Source organism: Myripristis murdjan, chromosome 15 (genome assembly GCF_902150065.1).
Source record: "Myripristis murdjan chromosome 15, fMyrMur1.1, whole genome shotgun sequence".
Lineage (NCBI taxonomy): Eukaryota > Metazoa > Chordata > Actinopteri > Holocentriformes > Holocentridae > Myripristis > Myripristis murdjan.
The window spans coordinates 17,538,191-17,558,119 of record NC_043994.1 but is presented as its reverse complement, the minus strand read 5'-3'; the positions used below and the strand labels follow the sequence as shown (position 1 = coordinate 17,558,119).

The 19,929-nt window shown below is 42.5% G+C and overlaps 1 protein-coding gene across 1 annotated transcript; it reads left to right on the top strand.

Annotated features, from left to right (window-relative positions):
* The first annotated feature begins 463 nt into the window (after positions 1–463).
* LOC115372719 (EGF-containing fibulin-like extracellular matrix protein 1) lies at positions 464–18,291 on the top strand. Its single transcript, XM_030070813.1, is given in 12 exon segments — positions 464–691; positions 1,362–1,465; positions 1,660–1,705; positions 1,964–2,245; positions 11,296–11,418; positions 12,180–12,196; positions 12,198–12,300; positions 13,151–13,270; positions 13,744–13,863; positions 14,742–14,868; positions 14,959–15,151; positions 16,065–18,291. Coding segments are annotated over 11 exon segments (1,374 nt in total). The 5' UTR covers positions 464–691; positions 1,362–1,384; the 3' UTR covers positions 16,227–18,291.
* Positions 18,292–19,929: the final 1,638 nt, after the last annotated feature.

Genomic DNA, 19,929 nt, shown 5'->3' with positions numbered 1-19,929 from the left:
TAAAGACCCTGTGAAATCTTGTGGTAAATTTTAAGACGGTATAGAAATATCATTGCCAAACTATAAGTCATTACAGGATACAGCAGTAGGATAAAGTGACTGATAAGCCTCCGAAAATAATCATATTATCACAAGCAGTTCTCAAATTGAGGGTTAACCGGCCTGCATGCCAGTTCACAGCAGAAATGTGATGGGATTTAAATCTCAGTTCATCTTTTCAGGCTGATATAAATAGCCTAATTATGACAAATATTCTGTAGCCCACAGTTGTACAGTCTATTAAGAACAAATGAGTTTCTGAAACTATAATAAATTGTATGATATAGATGGGTTTCAATCAGTCGCCGTGTGATGATCACCTTTTGTTACCCATGGCTACATCACCGGTGGACAGTCTATAGAGGGAGCCACTCGCCGGCAGCCTGCTGATCATTTGCAGCACTGATCCGCACAACCCGGTGAGAGAGACCCTGAGCTCAACCTGCCCGGTACACCGCCCCCAGCATTTCATACGGCACAAACCGCATGTTCACCAGAAGTGCTGCTTGCACACCGACTACTATCCACTATCCACAACTCTGGCTGGGAAAGGGTCACCCTAGGCGACGCGCACAATCAGATTTACAGCAGAAGTCAAACCCGGGACGTTTTCCTCAACGCCAGGAGAATTAAGGAACGCAGGTAATTCCAGGTACGTCACCAATGCTATCCAGGATAGCAAACCTTATTCATGTGTAGTGGTGTGCTCTCAAGAATGTGTTAGGGGCTCCCCTGTTGCAAAAATAAACAGCTGAGCAAATCATGTCTCTCTTAAAAACAAGTGAAAAATTGTGCCACTGGGGGTTAGACAGTTGGAAACAAGTGGAATTCCTCTTGTTTGCAGTGCACTTTCAGTTGTTTCAAGGGATTCTCCAGTGAATAAGACTCAAGAAAAAACACCATGAAAACAAGAATAGGTTAAAATGGCTTGTTAATCTGAGTATTTATGCAATGTAAAAGTACAATTTTACCAGACATGAAATATATGCGATTCAGCTTTTGCATGGTTAATCAGCTCGTAATTTCCCTGACACTGACTGACACAACAGGACATGTTTACGCATGATCTTTACGCGCATTACGCATTAATCCTTTTGGAGAAAAACAGCAGAAAAACACTTCACTCACTTGAAGTCGCAGATTTAGCTGGAGCGGTGCCAACATAAACATCGAGCCAGCAGCGGGAGATGTTGGGACTCGTTTAGCAATGCCATCAATGATGTAATAACTGGTATTAAAACGTGTAGGCTTGTCAAGGAAAAATGATCTTGCATGCTCAATCCATTTGGTTTCCCCCGTCTCTGCTCCTCATCTCTTCGCAGTTCAGCTCCGACATTTCGCCGAAATGCTGGGAATCTGCGTGTGTCTTTGTGCTGTCTTCACACATGTCCTCTCCCAGGAGGCTGAGGAACCGATCTCATATACTGTAAGTGGATGTGTTTTTTGTTTAATGTAAGGTTTGAAGCTATAATGTGTTGTTACAGGTTCGCATATTAAAGGTGGCATACTTGATATCCAAAGATGTTGTCCTCCTTTGATGATGAAAATAGTTTAAATGAAAGGAAACTAAGAGTGACAAATTCACCCTCCTCATTCACTTAAAAATATTGTCTTTTACAGTGCACAGATGGATATAAGTATGACCCTGTCAGACAGCAGTGCAGAGGTAATAACAATAAATGCATGTTATACATGTTGCATGCACTGATTGTTACATTCTTGAGGTCTTTTCATACATGATAAGTTTTGTTTTGATTTTTTCATCTACTTCCATCTAAGTTTCAGAGAATTATTTGTTAATATATTTGACAAAATGGGTATCTGCCCTGATAAATTCATAAAACGTTCTTTCTGCTGCCCATCTCTACATTCTTTCTTTTTTCTTTCTTTCTTTCTTTCTTTCTTTTTTTGCTCTCCCTGTTAGATATTGATGAGTGTGCCTTGGTAGTTGATGCCTGTAAAGGAGGGATGAAGTGCATCAACCACTTTGGCGGATACCTCTGCCTCCCCCAGAATGCCCAGATCTATGTCAGTAACGGAGACGAGCAGCCGGTGCCGCCAGACCCGGTTCCCCCTGTTCCTCCTGTGCCTCCAAGCCGGCCTCAAACCCCAGGGATCCGTGTATCTGGCGGCGGGTTCTCCCAGACCATCCGGACTAACCGCTGCACCCCTGGGTTCACCGCAGATGAGCAGAACTTCTGCAGAGGTAAGACAGCTCGCCGGCCAGTTTGTCACAACACTGACTGGCACCTCCTAGATTTTATCTATAAATTGGCATCAAACAGATTTGGTTTGAAAAGACTGAACTTTCGCTACAGTATACCAACACATGTGGTCTTTTCCTTTTTTTCTATACATACACTGTGTTGACAGCCTCCTCAAGAGAGAAATTGGTCTCCATCAACAGGAGCAGAAAACAGTGAACCCTACAAGTAAATATGGATTAATGCCACTCTCTCCACATTAAAAGGATGTAGAGAATATTAAAAAAAAAATATGACTTTCATCCAAGGAGGCCTCCATGAAACATCAGATTACAACTGTCGATAAAGTCAATACTGATAGATGCTTGGCCTTTTAGACTTTTCCTCCTCAGCAGAAATGCCTACATTACATTTGGCACATGCAACGCTGTATCCTGGAAGAATGTGTCTGGTGAGCAGGTTTAGGTATTTAATAATTACTTGCTAATGACTTTAATGACTTTGAGCTCCAAAGGTGAACCGTTCATCCATCTGTTTGACAGTCATCAGAAGCTGAACCATACGTAGCTGCCAGATGTTTTGAACGCTTCTCAGTTTTTCTCGCTGTGATGTCATGTTTTCTACACTCACCGCTCACTCACTGCGTGATGTTTTTGGCTTTTGTCCAGCCTCTGCTTAAAACATAAAAATTGTTCCTGTTTTGGGTGTTGAGGACCTTTGCCTCAGAAGTATATCAGGGAGGGTGTTTTTTTTTTTTTTTTTTTTTTTTTTTTTTGTAATAATACTGGGGGAAGCTCTGTGCTAAGATGTAGCCATTACACCCACATATTCCCTGGGTTTTGACTATCTTGTGTTTGTGGTAGCTGTAGCTGTGCAAGGCTGTGTGTGGGTGTGTTCCTGTGTTTGAGAGAGTCTCTTTGATCTTCTCAAATGGGGAGTGGTTCAAAGATTCTCTCTTGCTGTCTCACACATGCACACACACACACACACACACACACACACACACACTCACATTTATACACACATAACTGGCACAATTCTTGTTGCTTTTGGCCAGATGTTCGTAGCTGAACTTTGAGAGAATCTTTACTTTCTCTGTCCTGACCTCTTACAGTCTTTACTTGGGCATCTGAGTTGGTTTACATGAGGAAGACAGGGAGAGGGGGGGCTGTGCCTGAAAGTGAATAAAAGGATATTTACAGAGTTACCTCAATAAACGTAATGTAAGACATAATTACTGTGTTATGTGCTCAGCAGTGAAGAGCACCTCTTTGCCAATTAGCAGGGAGCATGAGTGGCTGTGTGGTGAGATTTGTGGCCACAAGGCTGCAGTGAAAGTAGCAAATTTGATTGTACACCTGGGGCAAAGACATGTGTGAGGTGCTTTATGTGTTTCTCTGAATTGAAACCGAAGGCAGTACTCCTTCCTCCAATTAGGTTTTATTAGGGTGTAAAACATGGCAGCATATCAGCTAGAGTAACCACATGAACTGGCTGGCATGGGTGTGATACTTATTCATTCACTGGCATGCCATTTCAGTGCATGGGCTAAACAAAGATAGGCCGTTGTTGTCAGCCTCCTTGCCTTGAAATTACTGTTGCTTTAACTGGTATGCGTCTCGTGCTGTTATGTGGGTGTATATTTCTGCTGGTAGAGTGATATAATCTTTGTTTACATCAGTCTCTGGTTTCTCTGTCATTACCCTCCACTCGCTACAATGAGCCAATTGTTCTTGGACCCAGGTTTGTCTTTTTTCCACAGTGGCTGTTTTGCACAGCTATCTTGCTAACTAAGGGATCTCCCATCCACTTTCAATGGGGGAAACCTCAGTGTATCAAATAGCGCTTACATCAGGCTCCCTTCCTGCTAACTCACCACTCTGTGGAGGAAGTTTGGAGTGCAGAGTCAGGTAGGGCAAAGGGGAGGATTAAAGGCTGACACTGGCTAAATAACCACAGAAGTACCAGAGTACGTCATGGCTCGAGCTGCTGTGGAGCTGTTTTGGTGACTTAATGTTGTGTGCGGTGAATAGCTGAAAGACCAGCTAAATGCATTGCAGAAATACGTTGCAGAAGTGCAGCCATTTTGCCAAATTTCCAACACACAGATGCATTTGTTGAAGAAATACTTACTGATAGAATTAGGGCTGAATTGACTTTTCCTTATGTTGAGTAAAAGGCCAACAAAACAAGATTTAAGATACATGTTGGCTTGATGTTTTTCTTGTTAAACTTTGCTTTAAGATGCATTCCCATGATGATAACCTTTTTCATATTGGCAGCGAACTTCTTTGGCCCTAAACTTGAACTCAAGCCTAAGCCTGTGTTGTTCTAGTGACACATAGGGGAAACTGTCGCCCTCTTCCAGAGTGGCTAAGAGAGAGACTATGAACCTTTACTGTATGTGTGACAGCTTAATGATGTTTTGCCTTTCCATGACCTCCCCCCACCCTCCAAACACACACATACACACACGCGCACGCACACACACACACACACTTACTCGCTCCGTTGGCCACCAGAGATGCCTACAAGTGGCTTGCTGTAGACTTGTGTATGCATATTAACTCTTTTTCAGCAGGAGTGAAGTCACTTTCTCCCAGAAATGAAGGTCATTCATCAAAGCAGTCAAATCAGTCATTAAACCTGGTGAAAAGTGGAAAGCGGATATTTTATGATCCTCATTTACAGTCACACACTATTTGAGAGCACACCTCACCTTAGAAAAACGTTAAGTGTACTTTAAGTCACTTTGGATTAAAAAAAAATGTTGGCCAGGGAAAATGATACATATTTGTGTTTCATGTGGGTCCTGTTGTTTTTATCACAAGGGAGTTATGTCTTGAGTTACACACTACAATTCAAGTCCAGCATACACATAATTCAATATAAGCACATACTTAACTGCTGCCTATTTATTTTTCATCTCTGTATTAGATACTCATGCACTGCAGTATGTGACATGAAAGGACATGCCACTCCTATTTACCTGTCTGGTTTCCTGAGGTCGTGTGGGCCACTTTGCAGTGTACGTGCCTTACTAATTCCAGCTATGTCTGGACACAGTTCACCTGCAACGCTTGGAAATCTTAAATATGTTTTATTAAGACCCTTAAGCCCTATGTGACAGAGAACTTGTGTACTTTTCCGTACAAGACCGAGTGCAAGCAATAACATTTTTCCGTGAAGATGCAATGCACTTGGGAGGAATATCTCTGGAATGTCAGCGGTGGTTGTTTTTTCCGTTTGCTCCCCATCTTTTGTGATGGTAAGAATTACTCACCACCTTGACAGATAAGCATCGGATCGATCTGCAAGGAACAGGAATGCAGAGAGCAGCATGCACAGAGAACCTCGTAGTAGCACAGCACAACAGGACACTGCCAGGGGGGCTTCAGAGTTTGACCTTTAGAGTTTATGGTTTGATAGCTCCCTGATACTTGCGTTTGCACCAGCATTTGCCTGTTCATAGTGCATACAAAAAGATGTAATGATACACAGCAAACATTTACAGCATTGCAGGAAATTCCTTCAGATTGTGATCATATCAGTGTTTGCCTCTCCAAAACATCCATACAAGATAAGGGGGAGGAACACTGATATGGAAAATGTTTTTGCACAGAGAGGGAAGATTTCAGTACTGAGATGCATGCTGAAAAAGGATGTGAAATAAAAGCACCAGATTTTGTTGCTCAACATCATAGGAAATGGGGATCAAACACAAAACCTCCGCTTGATGTTTAGCTAGATGTTTAAATATGAAGCAACGCTTTGTTGAGGGTAGCTGATGGCACTGGAACAAAAAAGACACCTGAGTCACACCTTTTAGCCTTTTGAACCCCCCTATTACTTGCCCAGCTGCTGCTCTGCACCTGTTCCCAGGCCGGTGATTTCCAGTCTCTTTGCAATGACTTGTAATGATCTTGCTGGCCAGCCTGTTGCAACTGTTTGAGTGTGTTAACAGAAATGATGCATGAGTTTTAGCGTCCAGTTGCTCAGCAGGAAATGGAGTGGAGGCACAGAATGAAATATGCACCTTTGAATATTTTAAGTTGGGCTTTTCGTCATTTACTGTAAATGTTATTTGGCTACGCTTGAGCAACTCAACTAATATCTCAATTCATACTTTAATAACTATCTGGACCAAAAATTGGACCTTACCGTTTACCTTACAGTTTGTAGTGCCTTTTTCTACCATTGTGCATGATGCAGCCAATTTTTAGGCATTTTAATAGTTTGTGCCATTTGGAATACTGCATTTACTTATAGAGTAATTAAACCCCAAACCCAAATGTCTGTGAGGTCTGACCTCTAACGGTGAAAAGTAAGGTGCCTGGTCTTTGGTGACACATGTTGTACAATATGGGTGATGACCTGCCACCAAAGACCAAGCACCCTACTTTTCACCATTAGAGGTCAGGCTTCACTGAGATTTGGGTTTTGGGTTTACTTACCCTTTAAAAGTGCAACAAGTAACATTTTTACTGTCCCATAGCACAAAGCGACCATCATATATTCGCAGGGTTGATGGGGTCATTGATCAATACCAATGACTCAACGAGATGCTGAGATTTCTGGCTTTCAAAACTCACTTTCTGGCTGTAAGCAGTGCCAGAGACCTGTTGATGTTATTGTTGCAATTCCTTGGTTGCTTACAGAGGTCAATAACAGTCCCAGATTGCTTAATGCTCCTTCAGTTACATGTGTTTATTTTATTGGATGCACTTGGACATCAGCACTGTTTGTTTCTGTGGCAATATACATATTTTTTTTTTCTGTGCTGCGATTCTAGAGATTGGAAGAAATTATAATTACAAGAGCTACAACAACTTGACACAGCTGCAACAATAACATCCTAAAGCCAAATGCAGTAATTTTATGGGGAATGATCCTAAATAAATTGCAGGAAATGGATTCCAGACTAAACGAGGTTCTTAACCTGCCAGAGAAGACTAGGGTACCTCTCTGTCTCTGTCAAGATTAGCGGAGGGGCTTTTTTGTTAAATTTCTCCTTTTATGTATGTATGAATTATCCACCTCAGTGCTCGTGCTTGGCTGCACTGTATTTTTTTCTTTCTGTGAGATAATAAAGATTAGTTTTCCTCTGTACGTTTGGTGGGAAGAGCAGTTGTGAATGGATGAAAGAGCACAGGAAAAATGATTTTATTCTGATTGTGCCTCCTCCATGACCTGTATTATTTGGTGAAATCCACCCTGCGTTTTACAGCCATCCTGCAGGCAGCCACTCTGAACAGTTTTCCTGTACTGTACAGTACACTGTTGTGGCTCCTCCTTGCCATCACACCAGTGATGACAGAGAAAAGCAAGGGGAAGCAGCTTTGCCGTGCCTCCTGCGTGTAAGTGCTTAATGTTGTTGTTATTATTCTCCCTGAGGTCGGTGCCTGTCCAACGGCCAGCTGCTTCCTACTCTGATGTGCTTACACGTGTTGATCTTTCCGCTTACCTCATGATGGAAAGGGACACAAGGTTGCTGTAAATCACCGCTCTGCTCAGCTGGGTGACACTCACATGCGGCCGCCGAGTCTCTCTGTTTCTCACACTTCTTCATTCTTGTTCTCTCGGTGATACATCGACCACATGCGTGCGTACGGCTCTCACTCCCTCCGGGCTGCAGGTTTGCCTCTGTGGCCATAAATGGTTGCAGGCCAGCTGACTGATTGGCTGACATGACAGGAGTCCAGAGTACTTGATCTTGTTCATACAGAGCGGCAGGAGAGTTGCTTAGCAGTCATTTTTTTACAGAGATTTTCAGAGTAATAGAAAGGATTATCATCAGTCAGAGCGATGTGGGTGTGTAGCTGGAACAGTGCAGGATCTTTCAGGAACATCAGGGCTGCTTGACCTTTAGAAGTGTGTGGAACAAACTCACAAATCAATTAGTAACTGTCAGCTTGAATAAAACTCCTGTTCCCTCTTAATTGTGTGAACGATGAGAGTGATGAGAGGAGAGTGATGGGAGTGGTGAGAATACCATCGCAACAGTTTGAACCATGGAAATATTGCATACACAAATAGGGATGGACCATTCTAATGTGAATCACAAAATATAAAGTTTGACTGTCTTTGATTTCTGATCTACTTTGTGTTTGGACTTGCTTTGAAAGAGAAACTCTACCACTCCCATTTGTCCTGAATTTGACACTAATAACTGTATGAGTATTTCAAACTTCATTTCAGAGAGAATTATACTCAGATGAGGGGGGTGATGTTAAGGTGTTTGGGGTTAACCAAAGCCAAATTCTCAGGGGCTGGTGTACGACACGCTGATAAATTTGACGTTGTGAAATTTTATGGGTCATTAACATCACACATCTTGCCCCCTGCTTTCCCAAAGATTGAATTATCCAATAATCAGAGGGAAACAGAGATGCTGTCCAACAGCAGGATGGCTCCAACTGTTCTTTGGAACAGCTCCTGCTTTCCATTGCAGTGGTTCAGTGAAAACAAGACTAAATGCTCTCAAGTGATAATTACAACAGGCCCTATCATGTCAGTATAAATCTGGAGCAAATAACACATTGTTCTGTATTCTGTCCAAACAATTTTTAGTCGCTGTTTTCGACAGATATGCTTTTTTTTGATACACGCAAACCTGTGAGCACACAGAAATATGCACACACACACACACACACACACATGCACACACAAACCAAGCAAGCAGCTCGTCACAGTGTATCGCCCCGCACTTGTAAAACACTGTAAGGTCTATCAAAAGGCAATTTAGTGTAAGAGGACCTCAAACAGGTCCTCAGATACACATCCATCCACCCATCCATACGCATACACACGCATGCTTTGAGCTGCCGCCAGCCCCATTACTCCCCCAACTCCCACAAGGCATTTAGAGTTAATCTCCCTGAAAAGCTAGGAGTTTAACTCTGACATCACATATGCACACACGGCCGTAAATCTAGCTTCAAATGTTGAAAAGCTCCTTTTTGCTTTAAAAAAAAAAAAGTCCTCCACCCTTTCTCCTCATTCTTTCCTTCCACATCATCCACTCTTCTGCTGAACAGCCTTATCATTCCCATTATGTTACAGCATAGCCACTGTCAGTACCCATTGCTTTTGAACCTTTAAACTGTGGCCTAAGTAAGTGTTGATATAACAAAAAAATCTGTCCTCTGAGAAAACAACGACTTTCCCCTTCATGCAACATATCATCACTCACTCTGTGTCTCAATAAAACTTGTTTTCCTACGTAGACGATGTGAACTGTACTGGATGTGGTCAGCTGTGGAGGCTTTATGAGACCTGAGAGCAAACTGGGATGCTTTAACAACCCCTATACACACACACACACGCACACACACATACACACACACACACACACGCACAAGCTTTTGCTTTCTACTGGCAGCTTTTTAAAGGTTTACTGACAAGGTAGCAGTTGCCACAAAATATTCCTGTGAATGAAATATTGGGTTGCGTTCAGCACATATGCTTTTATTTAGAGCGCTTTAAGCCTTTGCGAGAAGGGAGCGAGGGTGACTCTCTGTTTTCCGTACGCCGCCGGGCTTCTTGGGAAGCGTCACTCTTTCTTTGGTTTTTCAACACACTTGTCAACATTTACAGTCAGGCCATGTGTGGTGTGTTTTCAAATTGGCATCTTGTCCACGGCTTGTAACTGTAATTACTCAAGTGTCAGTCACAAGGTGGCCAGAGTACACTCCACCTTCTCTGTGTTTATATGTGTATGCGTGAGTGTGTGAGTGTGTGTCTCTGTGTGAGTGTGGTATTGAGGATAACTGTCTGACACACTGTTAAACTGATGCCCACTGGCTGTCTACATATGATGGGCTGTGTTAGACCACCCAAGAGTACTGCTGCTGGTGGGCCCATAGGGGTGGGAGTATATGGGTGTGTTTGTGTGTGTGGGTGCGGGTGTGTTGGGGGAGGTAGGGCCATCCAGTGTTTAGTCGATCATGTGTTACAGCGAGAGAAGCCCTCCTCAAGACACTGTGGCACCATCAAACCAAAATTGAGTGAAAGGGTTGATGATTTTTAACACAGGCTGGATGATTTCGGTTTACTGTATAATTGCTCAGAGATGTAAGTAATTACTGAGAAAATCACTGAAAGTTGTAATTATTTTTTGCTGGTGATTCACTGTGGATCAATATCAAAGATTAACATGAGGCAGACAGATGTGTTGGGACTCCAAGTTCAGGTCCGAGGTCTGTTTGAAACCATGACACGGCAGAAAATAGCTCACTGTCACAACACTATTCTCTTTGGAAGTCAGTTGAGACTTTCCCTCAATCAATAACCAGGGGAGGGGAGGAGAATTTGCAGAATCTTCTCTAAGCCTGTTTACACTCTCGACTGTCTGCTGTGAAAACAGCCGAGATGGATCTGAGGAATTTAGTATGACTCAGCATATTTTTAGGAGGAGCTTTGTGTTTTTAAGCTGCTCGCGCTAACATCAAACACCTGCTTATCATGGTCGATGGGGAGAGTGAGAGAAATTGAGTGTGTGTGTTTGGGGTTGGTGTGTGTGTGTGTGTGTGTGTGAGTGAGTGTATGTGTGTGTGTGAGAGAAAGAGGCGTTATTGTGGTAAAAAGCACATGATTTATCAGATGACCTCCTCCGTTAAGAGGTTGATCTCTCTCTCTCTGTCTCTCTCTTTTTCTCTCTCACACACATACACACACACACACACATACACACACACACACACACACACACACACAAAACAACTCCCCCCTCACACTGTGGTCCTGTTAGCAGAAGATATGATCTGCCAGCTCTCCACCACACCCAAAGCCTGCTGGATAAAAGCCCTCTCCATTTAATCGCCTGCCCTCTGTTTGTATGTGTGTGTGTGTGTGTGTTTGTGCATGTGTGTGTGTGTGGGAGCGTCAGTGATCAGCACAGGTGCTGTTTATGTAAAGGAGCTCAAAATCACAGAATGTGCAAACACCATACAGCCCGGGCAGATTGTTGTGCTCTGTTTTCCACCTCTTCCTCCATACAGGACGCCTTGATTGTATTCAGTGAACAGTGTGTGTGCATGTGTGTGTGTTGCAGACATAGATGAGTGTGCGACTGGCAGACATGCCTGTGGTCCGCAGCAGACGTGTTACAACACCAGAGGCTCCTACACCTGCCAGTGTCCTCCTGGCTACCAGAGGAATGGAGATCAGTGTGTGGGTGAGTCATGCCGCGACACAACACACACCTCTCCTCTCCGCTCTCTTCTCACCTTCACTAAAGAGTTATGGTGTTAAACTTTGGCAGATGGTGTTGTGTCTTTTTTGTGATCTACATTGATCTCACAATCGGGGCTTGGCAATACTGACAAAATCAAACATCACAATATGTTTGACCAAATACATTGAGACTGATAGTATGGCGATATTGTAGAGATGACTATTGGTCTTTTAAGATATTTAAAAGCAAGAGATTTTTGATAAACAGTCTTTATGATGACAGAGCAGATAGAGGTAAATAACAGAGCAGCTACAACAGTGTAACAAATTCAGGAAAAGTCATCTCTTTACTGTGTTGCAGCCTTTAAATGCAGGACAAGATACCACAATATTCTGATATCCAAAATCTCACATGATATCTAGTCTCATATCAGGGTATTGATATAATTTCGACATATCGCCCAGTCCCACTTGATATTGATGTTTTGATGACATTGAAGGCATGATTAGTAGTGACTTCAAGAGATTTTTGATAAACAGTAAGTTCAGAAAATTGCATCACTTAACTGTAACAGCGTTTAAAACCAGGAAAAGACAACACATATGCTGTATCACAATATTACAGTTACAATTGCTATATCTGAAATCCCAGACGATATATAACTTCATATTGCAATAGCAATGTAAAATCTTTATGTCGCCCAGCCCCAGTCGCAACTTTGGATTTTGTGATCCACAGTGTGTGCCTGTGTTTTCTTGCAGACAGAGACGAGTGTGTCCCTGTCCCACTACTGCATGCACAGATGTGTGAACACTTTGGGCTCGTACTACTGTGAGTGCAACACAGGTCACAAGCTGGCCAGCAACAACCACAGCTGTGTTGGTAAGACACCTTCAAGATACTTTGGTGTGTGTGTGTGTGTGTGTGTGTGTGTGTGTGTGTGTGTGTAGCATGGAACGATAAAAACATTTTGCTTTTTAATCCAACATCAGCCCGTCAGGCCTTTTGCTGTGGAGTTGGATATCCGCTTCATCTGCTCAGCAGCAGACTTTTAATAGATCTGTGCACCTGTTGTTCCCTGTGGCCTGAATGCAAAGGAAGGAAAGCTGTGAGCAGAGTTGTGAGGTGCGGTGTAACACAGAAGTGAAGGTCAGCTTTGGCGTAGCTTACCATTGTCCAGCCTCACGCTCATTGTCCTGCTGTTAGAAGTTAATTTCCTCAAGGTGCAGGTTTTAAGAGCAGCAAAACAAAACAACAATTGATGCATAAACTATTTCTTTGTTTGCCTTGAACCTGCGGGCAATCATGAGCTTTTCCACCAAGAAAGATTTTATTGAAAATGTGCATCAATAGATAAGCAATAGAGAGCTGTTTATTTGTGAAACACATTTAGAAATCTATTAAGACCCATGACCCGCTGCCACCTATGCAGACAAAGGGATAGAATGACTGCAGGTATTTGATTCGCATGTGTGTGTTGTGTGTGTGTGTGTCTCAGCAATTCTGCACACTTCACTGCAGGCAAAGAGCAGGGAGACCATCATTCAAACAGAGCAGTGTGCAGAAGTGCAGAGCAGGAAGCTGAAAACCTCCCAGCTGCAGGGGCCGCTGTTCTGTCACTGACGTTGCATTTCAACCTCTGAGGAGAGAAAAGACAGTGAAAAGCAGTTCTCCCTGTGGGATTCAGCACAGTATTATGTTACCATCACCATTTTGCCTGCTTGTGCTGCAGACGTGAATGAATGCGAGATGCAGAGCCCCTGTCAGCACCAGTGCTACAACCTGATGGGGTCTTTCCTCTGCCAGTGTGACCAGGGCTACGAGCTGGCACGCGACTCTGTCTCCTGTCAAGGTAAGCACACAAGAATGCACAGACACACACTCAGGCATGCATGTGACATGCACATGCACCAGGGTTACACTGATTTATTGGTTTATCAATGTATCTAGGCAATATCTACCTTTTCATGAATTTTGGATATGAGATTATAAGCAAGGCCTTTTTTATTTTGCATTTTGCAGTATTTACTTGTTTAATTCAAACATTTAACAAAAAAACAAAAAACACTAGTAGTTTTCTTGTTTATTTATTTATTTATTTATTGTGCAGGAATTTAGAGATTTAAAGGAATGGTTGAACACTCTGGCAAGATACCCTTTTTTCAACATACCCACACAGACACACACTCCAAATTCATTCCCATCTTTAAACATGATGATGCCCTACAATATATCATACTTGTGTGTGCGTGCGTGTGTGCGTGTGTGTGTGTGTGTGTGTGTGTGTGTGTGTGTGTGTGTTTGGTGTGTATATTGCCCTCCTAGACGTCGATGAATGCAGTTTCTCCAGTTACATGTGTCAGTACCAGTGTGTCAACAGTCCAGGAAGTTACTCCTGCGAGTGTCCAGAAGGATACCAGCTCCAGGGAACCAGGATGTGTCAAGGTACCGCAGCCCTGCTTGTTCTGCCTCTCCAACATTTCTTTTGATCCCGTCTCACGATTTATTTATTTAGCTAGTTAGTTATTTTCTCCGCCGTTTTCCCACACAACAACGTTCCCAAGTGATTCCTCTCCTCTTCCTCCTCTTCCTGAACTCTTTGAAGATAACTATTAGAAGAACTTGATCACTCCTCCTATCATCCCCTCTTCCACCTCCCAAGCCGGAATGAAAGCTAACTCAACCAATACTGTCATGGAAAGAATGCAGAGGTTAGGTAACACAAACACAGCAGCCGTGTTTTGCCCTTCTAAGCCACCTCTGTGAATTTATGTGCATGATGTTGGTTTCTTGAAGTGGATTTATTTGAAGCTCCGGCGTTCTCTCAAAGGGCGAGCTGTTATTTTTTCCTCTCCCCCTCGGTCAGGTGCAGGCTTTATAGGGGAGCTATGAATCCAGCTTGTTGTGTCAGAGGGACCTTTCGGAGATGAATCCAGGTTGCTGTGCCAGAAATAGCCCTGTGGTTTGGGGCATGTTTGATGGGGCTGTTTTCATGGTGGGGTTGCTGCAAGGAAAGAGCTGTAGTTAGGACTGTGTGGTTGCATTGGGGGCTTCCCTGGTATTCATCTGTACTACAGCCCTGCAGGCTTCCCCTCTTGGGCTGCCTCACTTCTCCATGACTCCTGGAAATAGAACCACAGTTTTGGACTCCACACCATTCCCAAATTTGATCCATCCCAAACATAGATTGTCTTTTCACTGTGCTGTTTTATAAAGTAGGTGTGTTTATGCACGAGTTTCAGCATAAGCAATGTGTGTGGACACTGACATTTGATTCTGTGCATGACCGTTCAGTACTACTTTGTCGCCCTGTCCATCAATAGACATAAATGAGTGTGAGGCAGGGACCCATGACTGCCGAGATGATGAAATGTGCTGGAACTACTACGGAGGCTTCCGATGCTATCCAAGAAACCCCTGCGAGGAACCTTATGTCAGAACCTCTGAAAAGTCAGTACAACATCTTTCACTTGACTGTTCTCAGCGCAGTCCAGTTCAAGCCTCATGAACATGGAATGGTGATTGTTGTTGTCCTTGCAGCCGCTGTATCTGTCGGTCTCAGACTGAGTGCCAGGGTCTCACACCATCAATTGTCTACAAATACATGAGCATCCAGTCCGATCGCTCCGTGCCATCAGACATCTTCCAGATCCAGGCCACCAACATCTACGCCAACACACACAACACCTTCAGGATCAAAGCTGGCAATGAGGCCGGAGAATTTTTCCTCAGGGTAAGTCAGATGAGAATCGTGTTTTTGTGTTGAGCTGTCTTATGACACGGTGTATTAGTTGTGGGCTAAGAAAAAAGATAAACTATTTAAGTATTTTAATTAAGTATCAGTTGTTTAAAAAATAATTGCACTAAATTATGATGAGATGCATCTAATTGAGATTTTAGGTTTTGAATTTGAATGAATACTTATTTATTCATTATTATTCATTTATTGTCCCTTTAGGTAGGTACTTATTTATCTTTAGGTGAAACTGTCAAAGCATCAAACACATGATAGAAAGATGTTACACACTACAGGTGGGGGTTGCTGGCTGATTTTCGATACTATCACAGTATTTTACTCACAATAACAACGGTGTCACCAAACATGCATGCACTATGTTCTGCAATATGCAATATATTGTAACTACACTGTAATTGAAGAAGAAAAAATACCTTGGAAAAGGCAGTGTAATGTTTCAGTAAGCAGGAATCAACATGTACATGACAGAACAGTTTCAGTTCAAATATCTAAAGGCAGGGAACAAATCCACCTCACTGTAACACGAATGTGCTACCTGTGCAAGCTAAGTTTAAAAATATAATATTGATACTTGTGGCACTTGGCACAATTATCGATTAATGGTACACACCATAGAAAAGTATAATAAAGCTAATATAAAATAGTATATATGTATCATATTATAATAATAGCATTTGGCACATGACACAGTTAATAATAAATAATAGGAATTCTGCAGAGCTACTGCATATTTCTGCTAATTTGATCTATTGCATTCTTCTAAACAAAGACTATAATACAAAAATCCACCGTCTCCTCCCTGACCTGATGTACAGTTTACACAAGAACAATATTGGATCAAATCCATATCCACATGCCTATATATTGACTTGTTATTTTTTACTTGCAGCGTTCCAGCAATGTGAGCGCCATGCTGGTGTTGACCAAGCCTCTGACAGGCCCCAGGGAGCACGTTGTGGACCTGGAGATGATCACTCACCATATGGCCATGAACTACCGCTCCAGCTCACTGTTGCGGCTCACCATCATAGTCGGGCCCTATGCCTTCTGAGCACGCAAATCCCAGCAGCACCACCCTGCCCAGTCTAGCCCGGTTCAGCAAAGCATAGCATAATCTAACATAGCAGATAACAGCGCAACATACATTCGCATTCATCACACGCGTATTCAGACTGCACAGCACAGACCAGCCCAAACCCCTAAGTTCATGCAGCAGCCCCAACATAGCTCGCTCAAGACAGCCCGGCCCGGCCCATGCTGAGGGCCTGTGTGTCCACGAGGCTTCGTTTTCTGGCAGGGTGCTGGGAGGCAGTGAGATGAAGATGAAGGGAGTCAAGCTCTCTATGTGGGTTTTGCATCAATTATGACTTCTTCTTACATAACACTAAAACAGCAGCACCAAAGTTGAAGCTGTTTCATTTCAAGTGCCCAGAGCGGATACAAAAAAAATAGCGGCAGAGACCAAAAAGATGCTGCGTGCAGGACTTTCACTAGCGCGGGCCAAACATGCTACTTCCCTATTGAAAACAACTGGGATCAAAGCACCAGCATTAAGGAAAAGAAACCTCATGGACACACATCATAACTGTGATGAATTTGTTTTCCCCTTGAAGTTTTGTTCTTGATGCAGCTGAGACTAAATCTGCTGTATCACTTTCTTCAAGCTAGTACTTACTTACTTTAAACTATGTCTGCATCAGCAATGCATTCTATTGTTAGTACATGTCAGCCTTACAAAAAAAAGCCAAAAAAAGGTTGTTGTTTTTTTTTTTGCATACAGATGGACAGAACAAAATATATGAGCAGCTTTCATAGACGAAACCATTTACAGATATTTAAAATCACAAGTTGTGTGTTTTGAGGGCGTCAGTACTGTTGCAGCATCCATTTCACATAAGTTTGCTTATACTCATAACTAATATTTTTTCCAGAGTAGTCCAAAACAGTTGAGAACTATAAAGGGGCGGGCATGTGCCAGTGTGCTTTGTGCAGTGAGCTGAGTGAGTGCTACCCGTTGTGTGACAACAGGCTTGATGCCCACAGTCACAGGAGTTAAGTCATGTAAATACCTAGGTAACAAATCTATGTGTATGCGTGTGTGTGTGTGTGTGTGTACGTGTGTGTGTACGTGTGTGTGTGTGTGTGTGTGTGTGTGTGTGTGTGCCTGCTTGTGTTATGCATGCATGCACTTGAAAGTGTGAAAGACAGAGGGAGAGAGGGCAAGAGAGAGAGAGAGAGAGAGAGAGAGGGAAAGAGTGAGAAAGAGCTTGTTCAATCACCGGCCCAGGTTCGATGGATGTGGTTGAGCTGTTTATGCGTTTCTGTGATGCCATCTCAATAACCTTTGGTCAGAGAGGTAATAACAGCGAGCCCCGAACTCAAGAACACGCTCAGGAAATGATGGCTTTCGTAACACAGTTTGGCACAACTCACCTCAGCGCTTGTTTAAGGCCAATTGACTGCTACTTGGTGCCACGGTGACTCTCTGGAGGAACAGTTGGGCTTTCTAATGTCGGTCCCAGTCAAGAAGTCACACTGGCACCAAGCTGGCTTGCGTGAGAGAGATAATTACAGTGCATGGCCCCAGAGCTGGCTCATGTAAGACACAAGGGATTATTAAAGTGTTAATACAGTGCCACCACACTCTTGGCAGAATGAGAAATCTTTCACTACCTGCTTTACCTTTCATGACTCCACGTGTCGGCTTTGGCTTATTGCTGAAACATCATACACTGTAGACGTGCAGCTCTGAAGAAACATGTTGAAAACCAGTATGTTGTTCAACTACTCACCACTCTGCCAGTGTAGTAAGTTATCCATCTTTGCTAAAATCATAAGCCTTAACATTTTTTGTTTCTGTGGTTTCAGCAGTGAGCATGCAATAGGGATTCATATGAATATAGTGCCTTAAGGTATACACACAGCAAATATAACACTTTTTTAATCATTCATGCTGTCAAGACTGTTATTCTTTCATGGAATTGCCTTAACGTTTTATTTTGATTTTTCTCTTCTATTTAAAATAGCCGATATATTTTTTCATATGTATCTTTGATGGATTGTACTCTGAAGAGCAAAAGTTATATTGTTGAATAAAATATGATGGATAAATGGGACGAGGTCTTGCTGTTTTCCTCTTAGTGCATTGCACATCTACAATAGGAACATCTTTGAAATGTGTAAAAATCCCATTGTAAGAGATGCTGTTGTGCACTGCACGTACCAAAGTGAACAAGGTCCGTCTTCACAAGTAATGGGAAATGTAGCAGTTGGGTGAAACGCTCTGCTGCCTTTCTCGTGCTTTTGGGAAAAGGTGAAGATGATTTCATCTGAATATAATGATGATAAATGCAGTGTACATAATGCCCTAGCTATCATATCTATCTTATTTACAGAGATCCAGGGGGAATATAGTATATGCAGTCGATGAGTTCCCAGGGACAAACATGAGGCCCGAGACAAAGAAACGGACCGGAACAGACATGCATGCATGCACTTAAATCCACACGCACACACTCACACAAACATATTTAGAATGTGAAATAGGTTGGGAGTTGTCTTATGGTAAGTTGTTACTCAATCATTCTGCTGTCTAGAGCTTTAGTCAGAGCCGTGTTGGGATGTGTAAGATGATACATGATGTGTCATTGTTCCCCTAACCCCATCTTTAGCTTCCCGTGTGCCGGAGCTCCGTGTTTTTGCTGTCCATGCATGATTCAACTCCCTGGAGAAAACACTACTCCCCCACTGCTGCAGTGACTCAACCATTCTCCACGTTCTTGAGAAGAACAACATTTGCTACATCTTGTTCTTGATTAATATTACACATGGGTAGCAGTTAACATATTAAACTTAATCTCCCTCCGTGTAGCGAGACATTTCATTAATCGATATCAGATTTATTACATAGATCAAAGCCCAAGGCGTTGGCTGAAGATCACAGTGGAGAAAAAGAATTAGTCATTTAAGTATGTTGAGGGTGTCTTACCCTCTGTCATCCTCATTCTAGTGATGCAATGTTCAAACAGAATGGATTTCCCACTCCCCGTTGTTTTTGCTATTCCAAATTTTAGGGCAATGTATCATTCTTTACACATGTCAGCTTATTTGGGGATTGTTCAAATTTAAAGTGTCTTCAAATTCCCATTTGTCTATTTTGTCAGATTAGTCAAAAATGGCCAAGGGAGAGTAAAGGGTTTATGAATGGTTTATAGTTAGGTTATTAATCAGGTTAATTCTAAATCATTAATCAGCAACAAAAACAACAGTTTTCATATATCCATGCAGGCTCACTATTTGGCAAGATCAAGTAAAGTTAGCTAAGCAACAAGCAACATCTGAGATTTCACAGAATAGATGTAATGCGACAATAATTTAGGGTTAGGGTTAATCTTACCAAATAGTGAGCCTCTATGAATGTATGAAAACTGTGTTATAATTTGTTTATTGTGTTTATTAATGATTTATAAAGTGCTTTCAAACAAATAACCTGATTATGAACCATTTATAAACCTCTTATAAGGGTTGCCTTACTGTAAAGTGGTACCCAATAGTCTGTCATGTCATACGTTGATGAAGATGAGAGCTGTTCTGTGGAGATTTGGTGAACCCTAAACACAGCCTCAGGGCATCTATATGTGTTCCTCTGTACAAAACCTGGAGGCCAGGCTCTGTTATTCCAAATGGGGAACTGGCTCACCTGCAGGGAAGATACATATGCAGGACAGATGTGATACCAGGACAATTCAAACTCA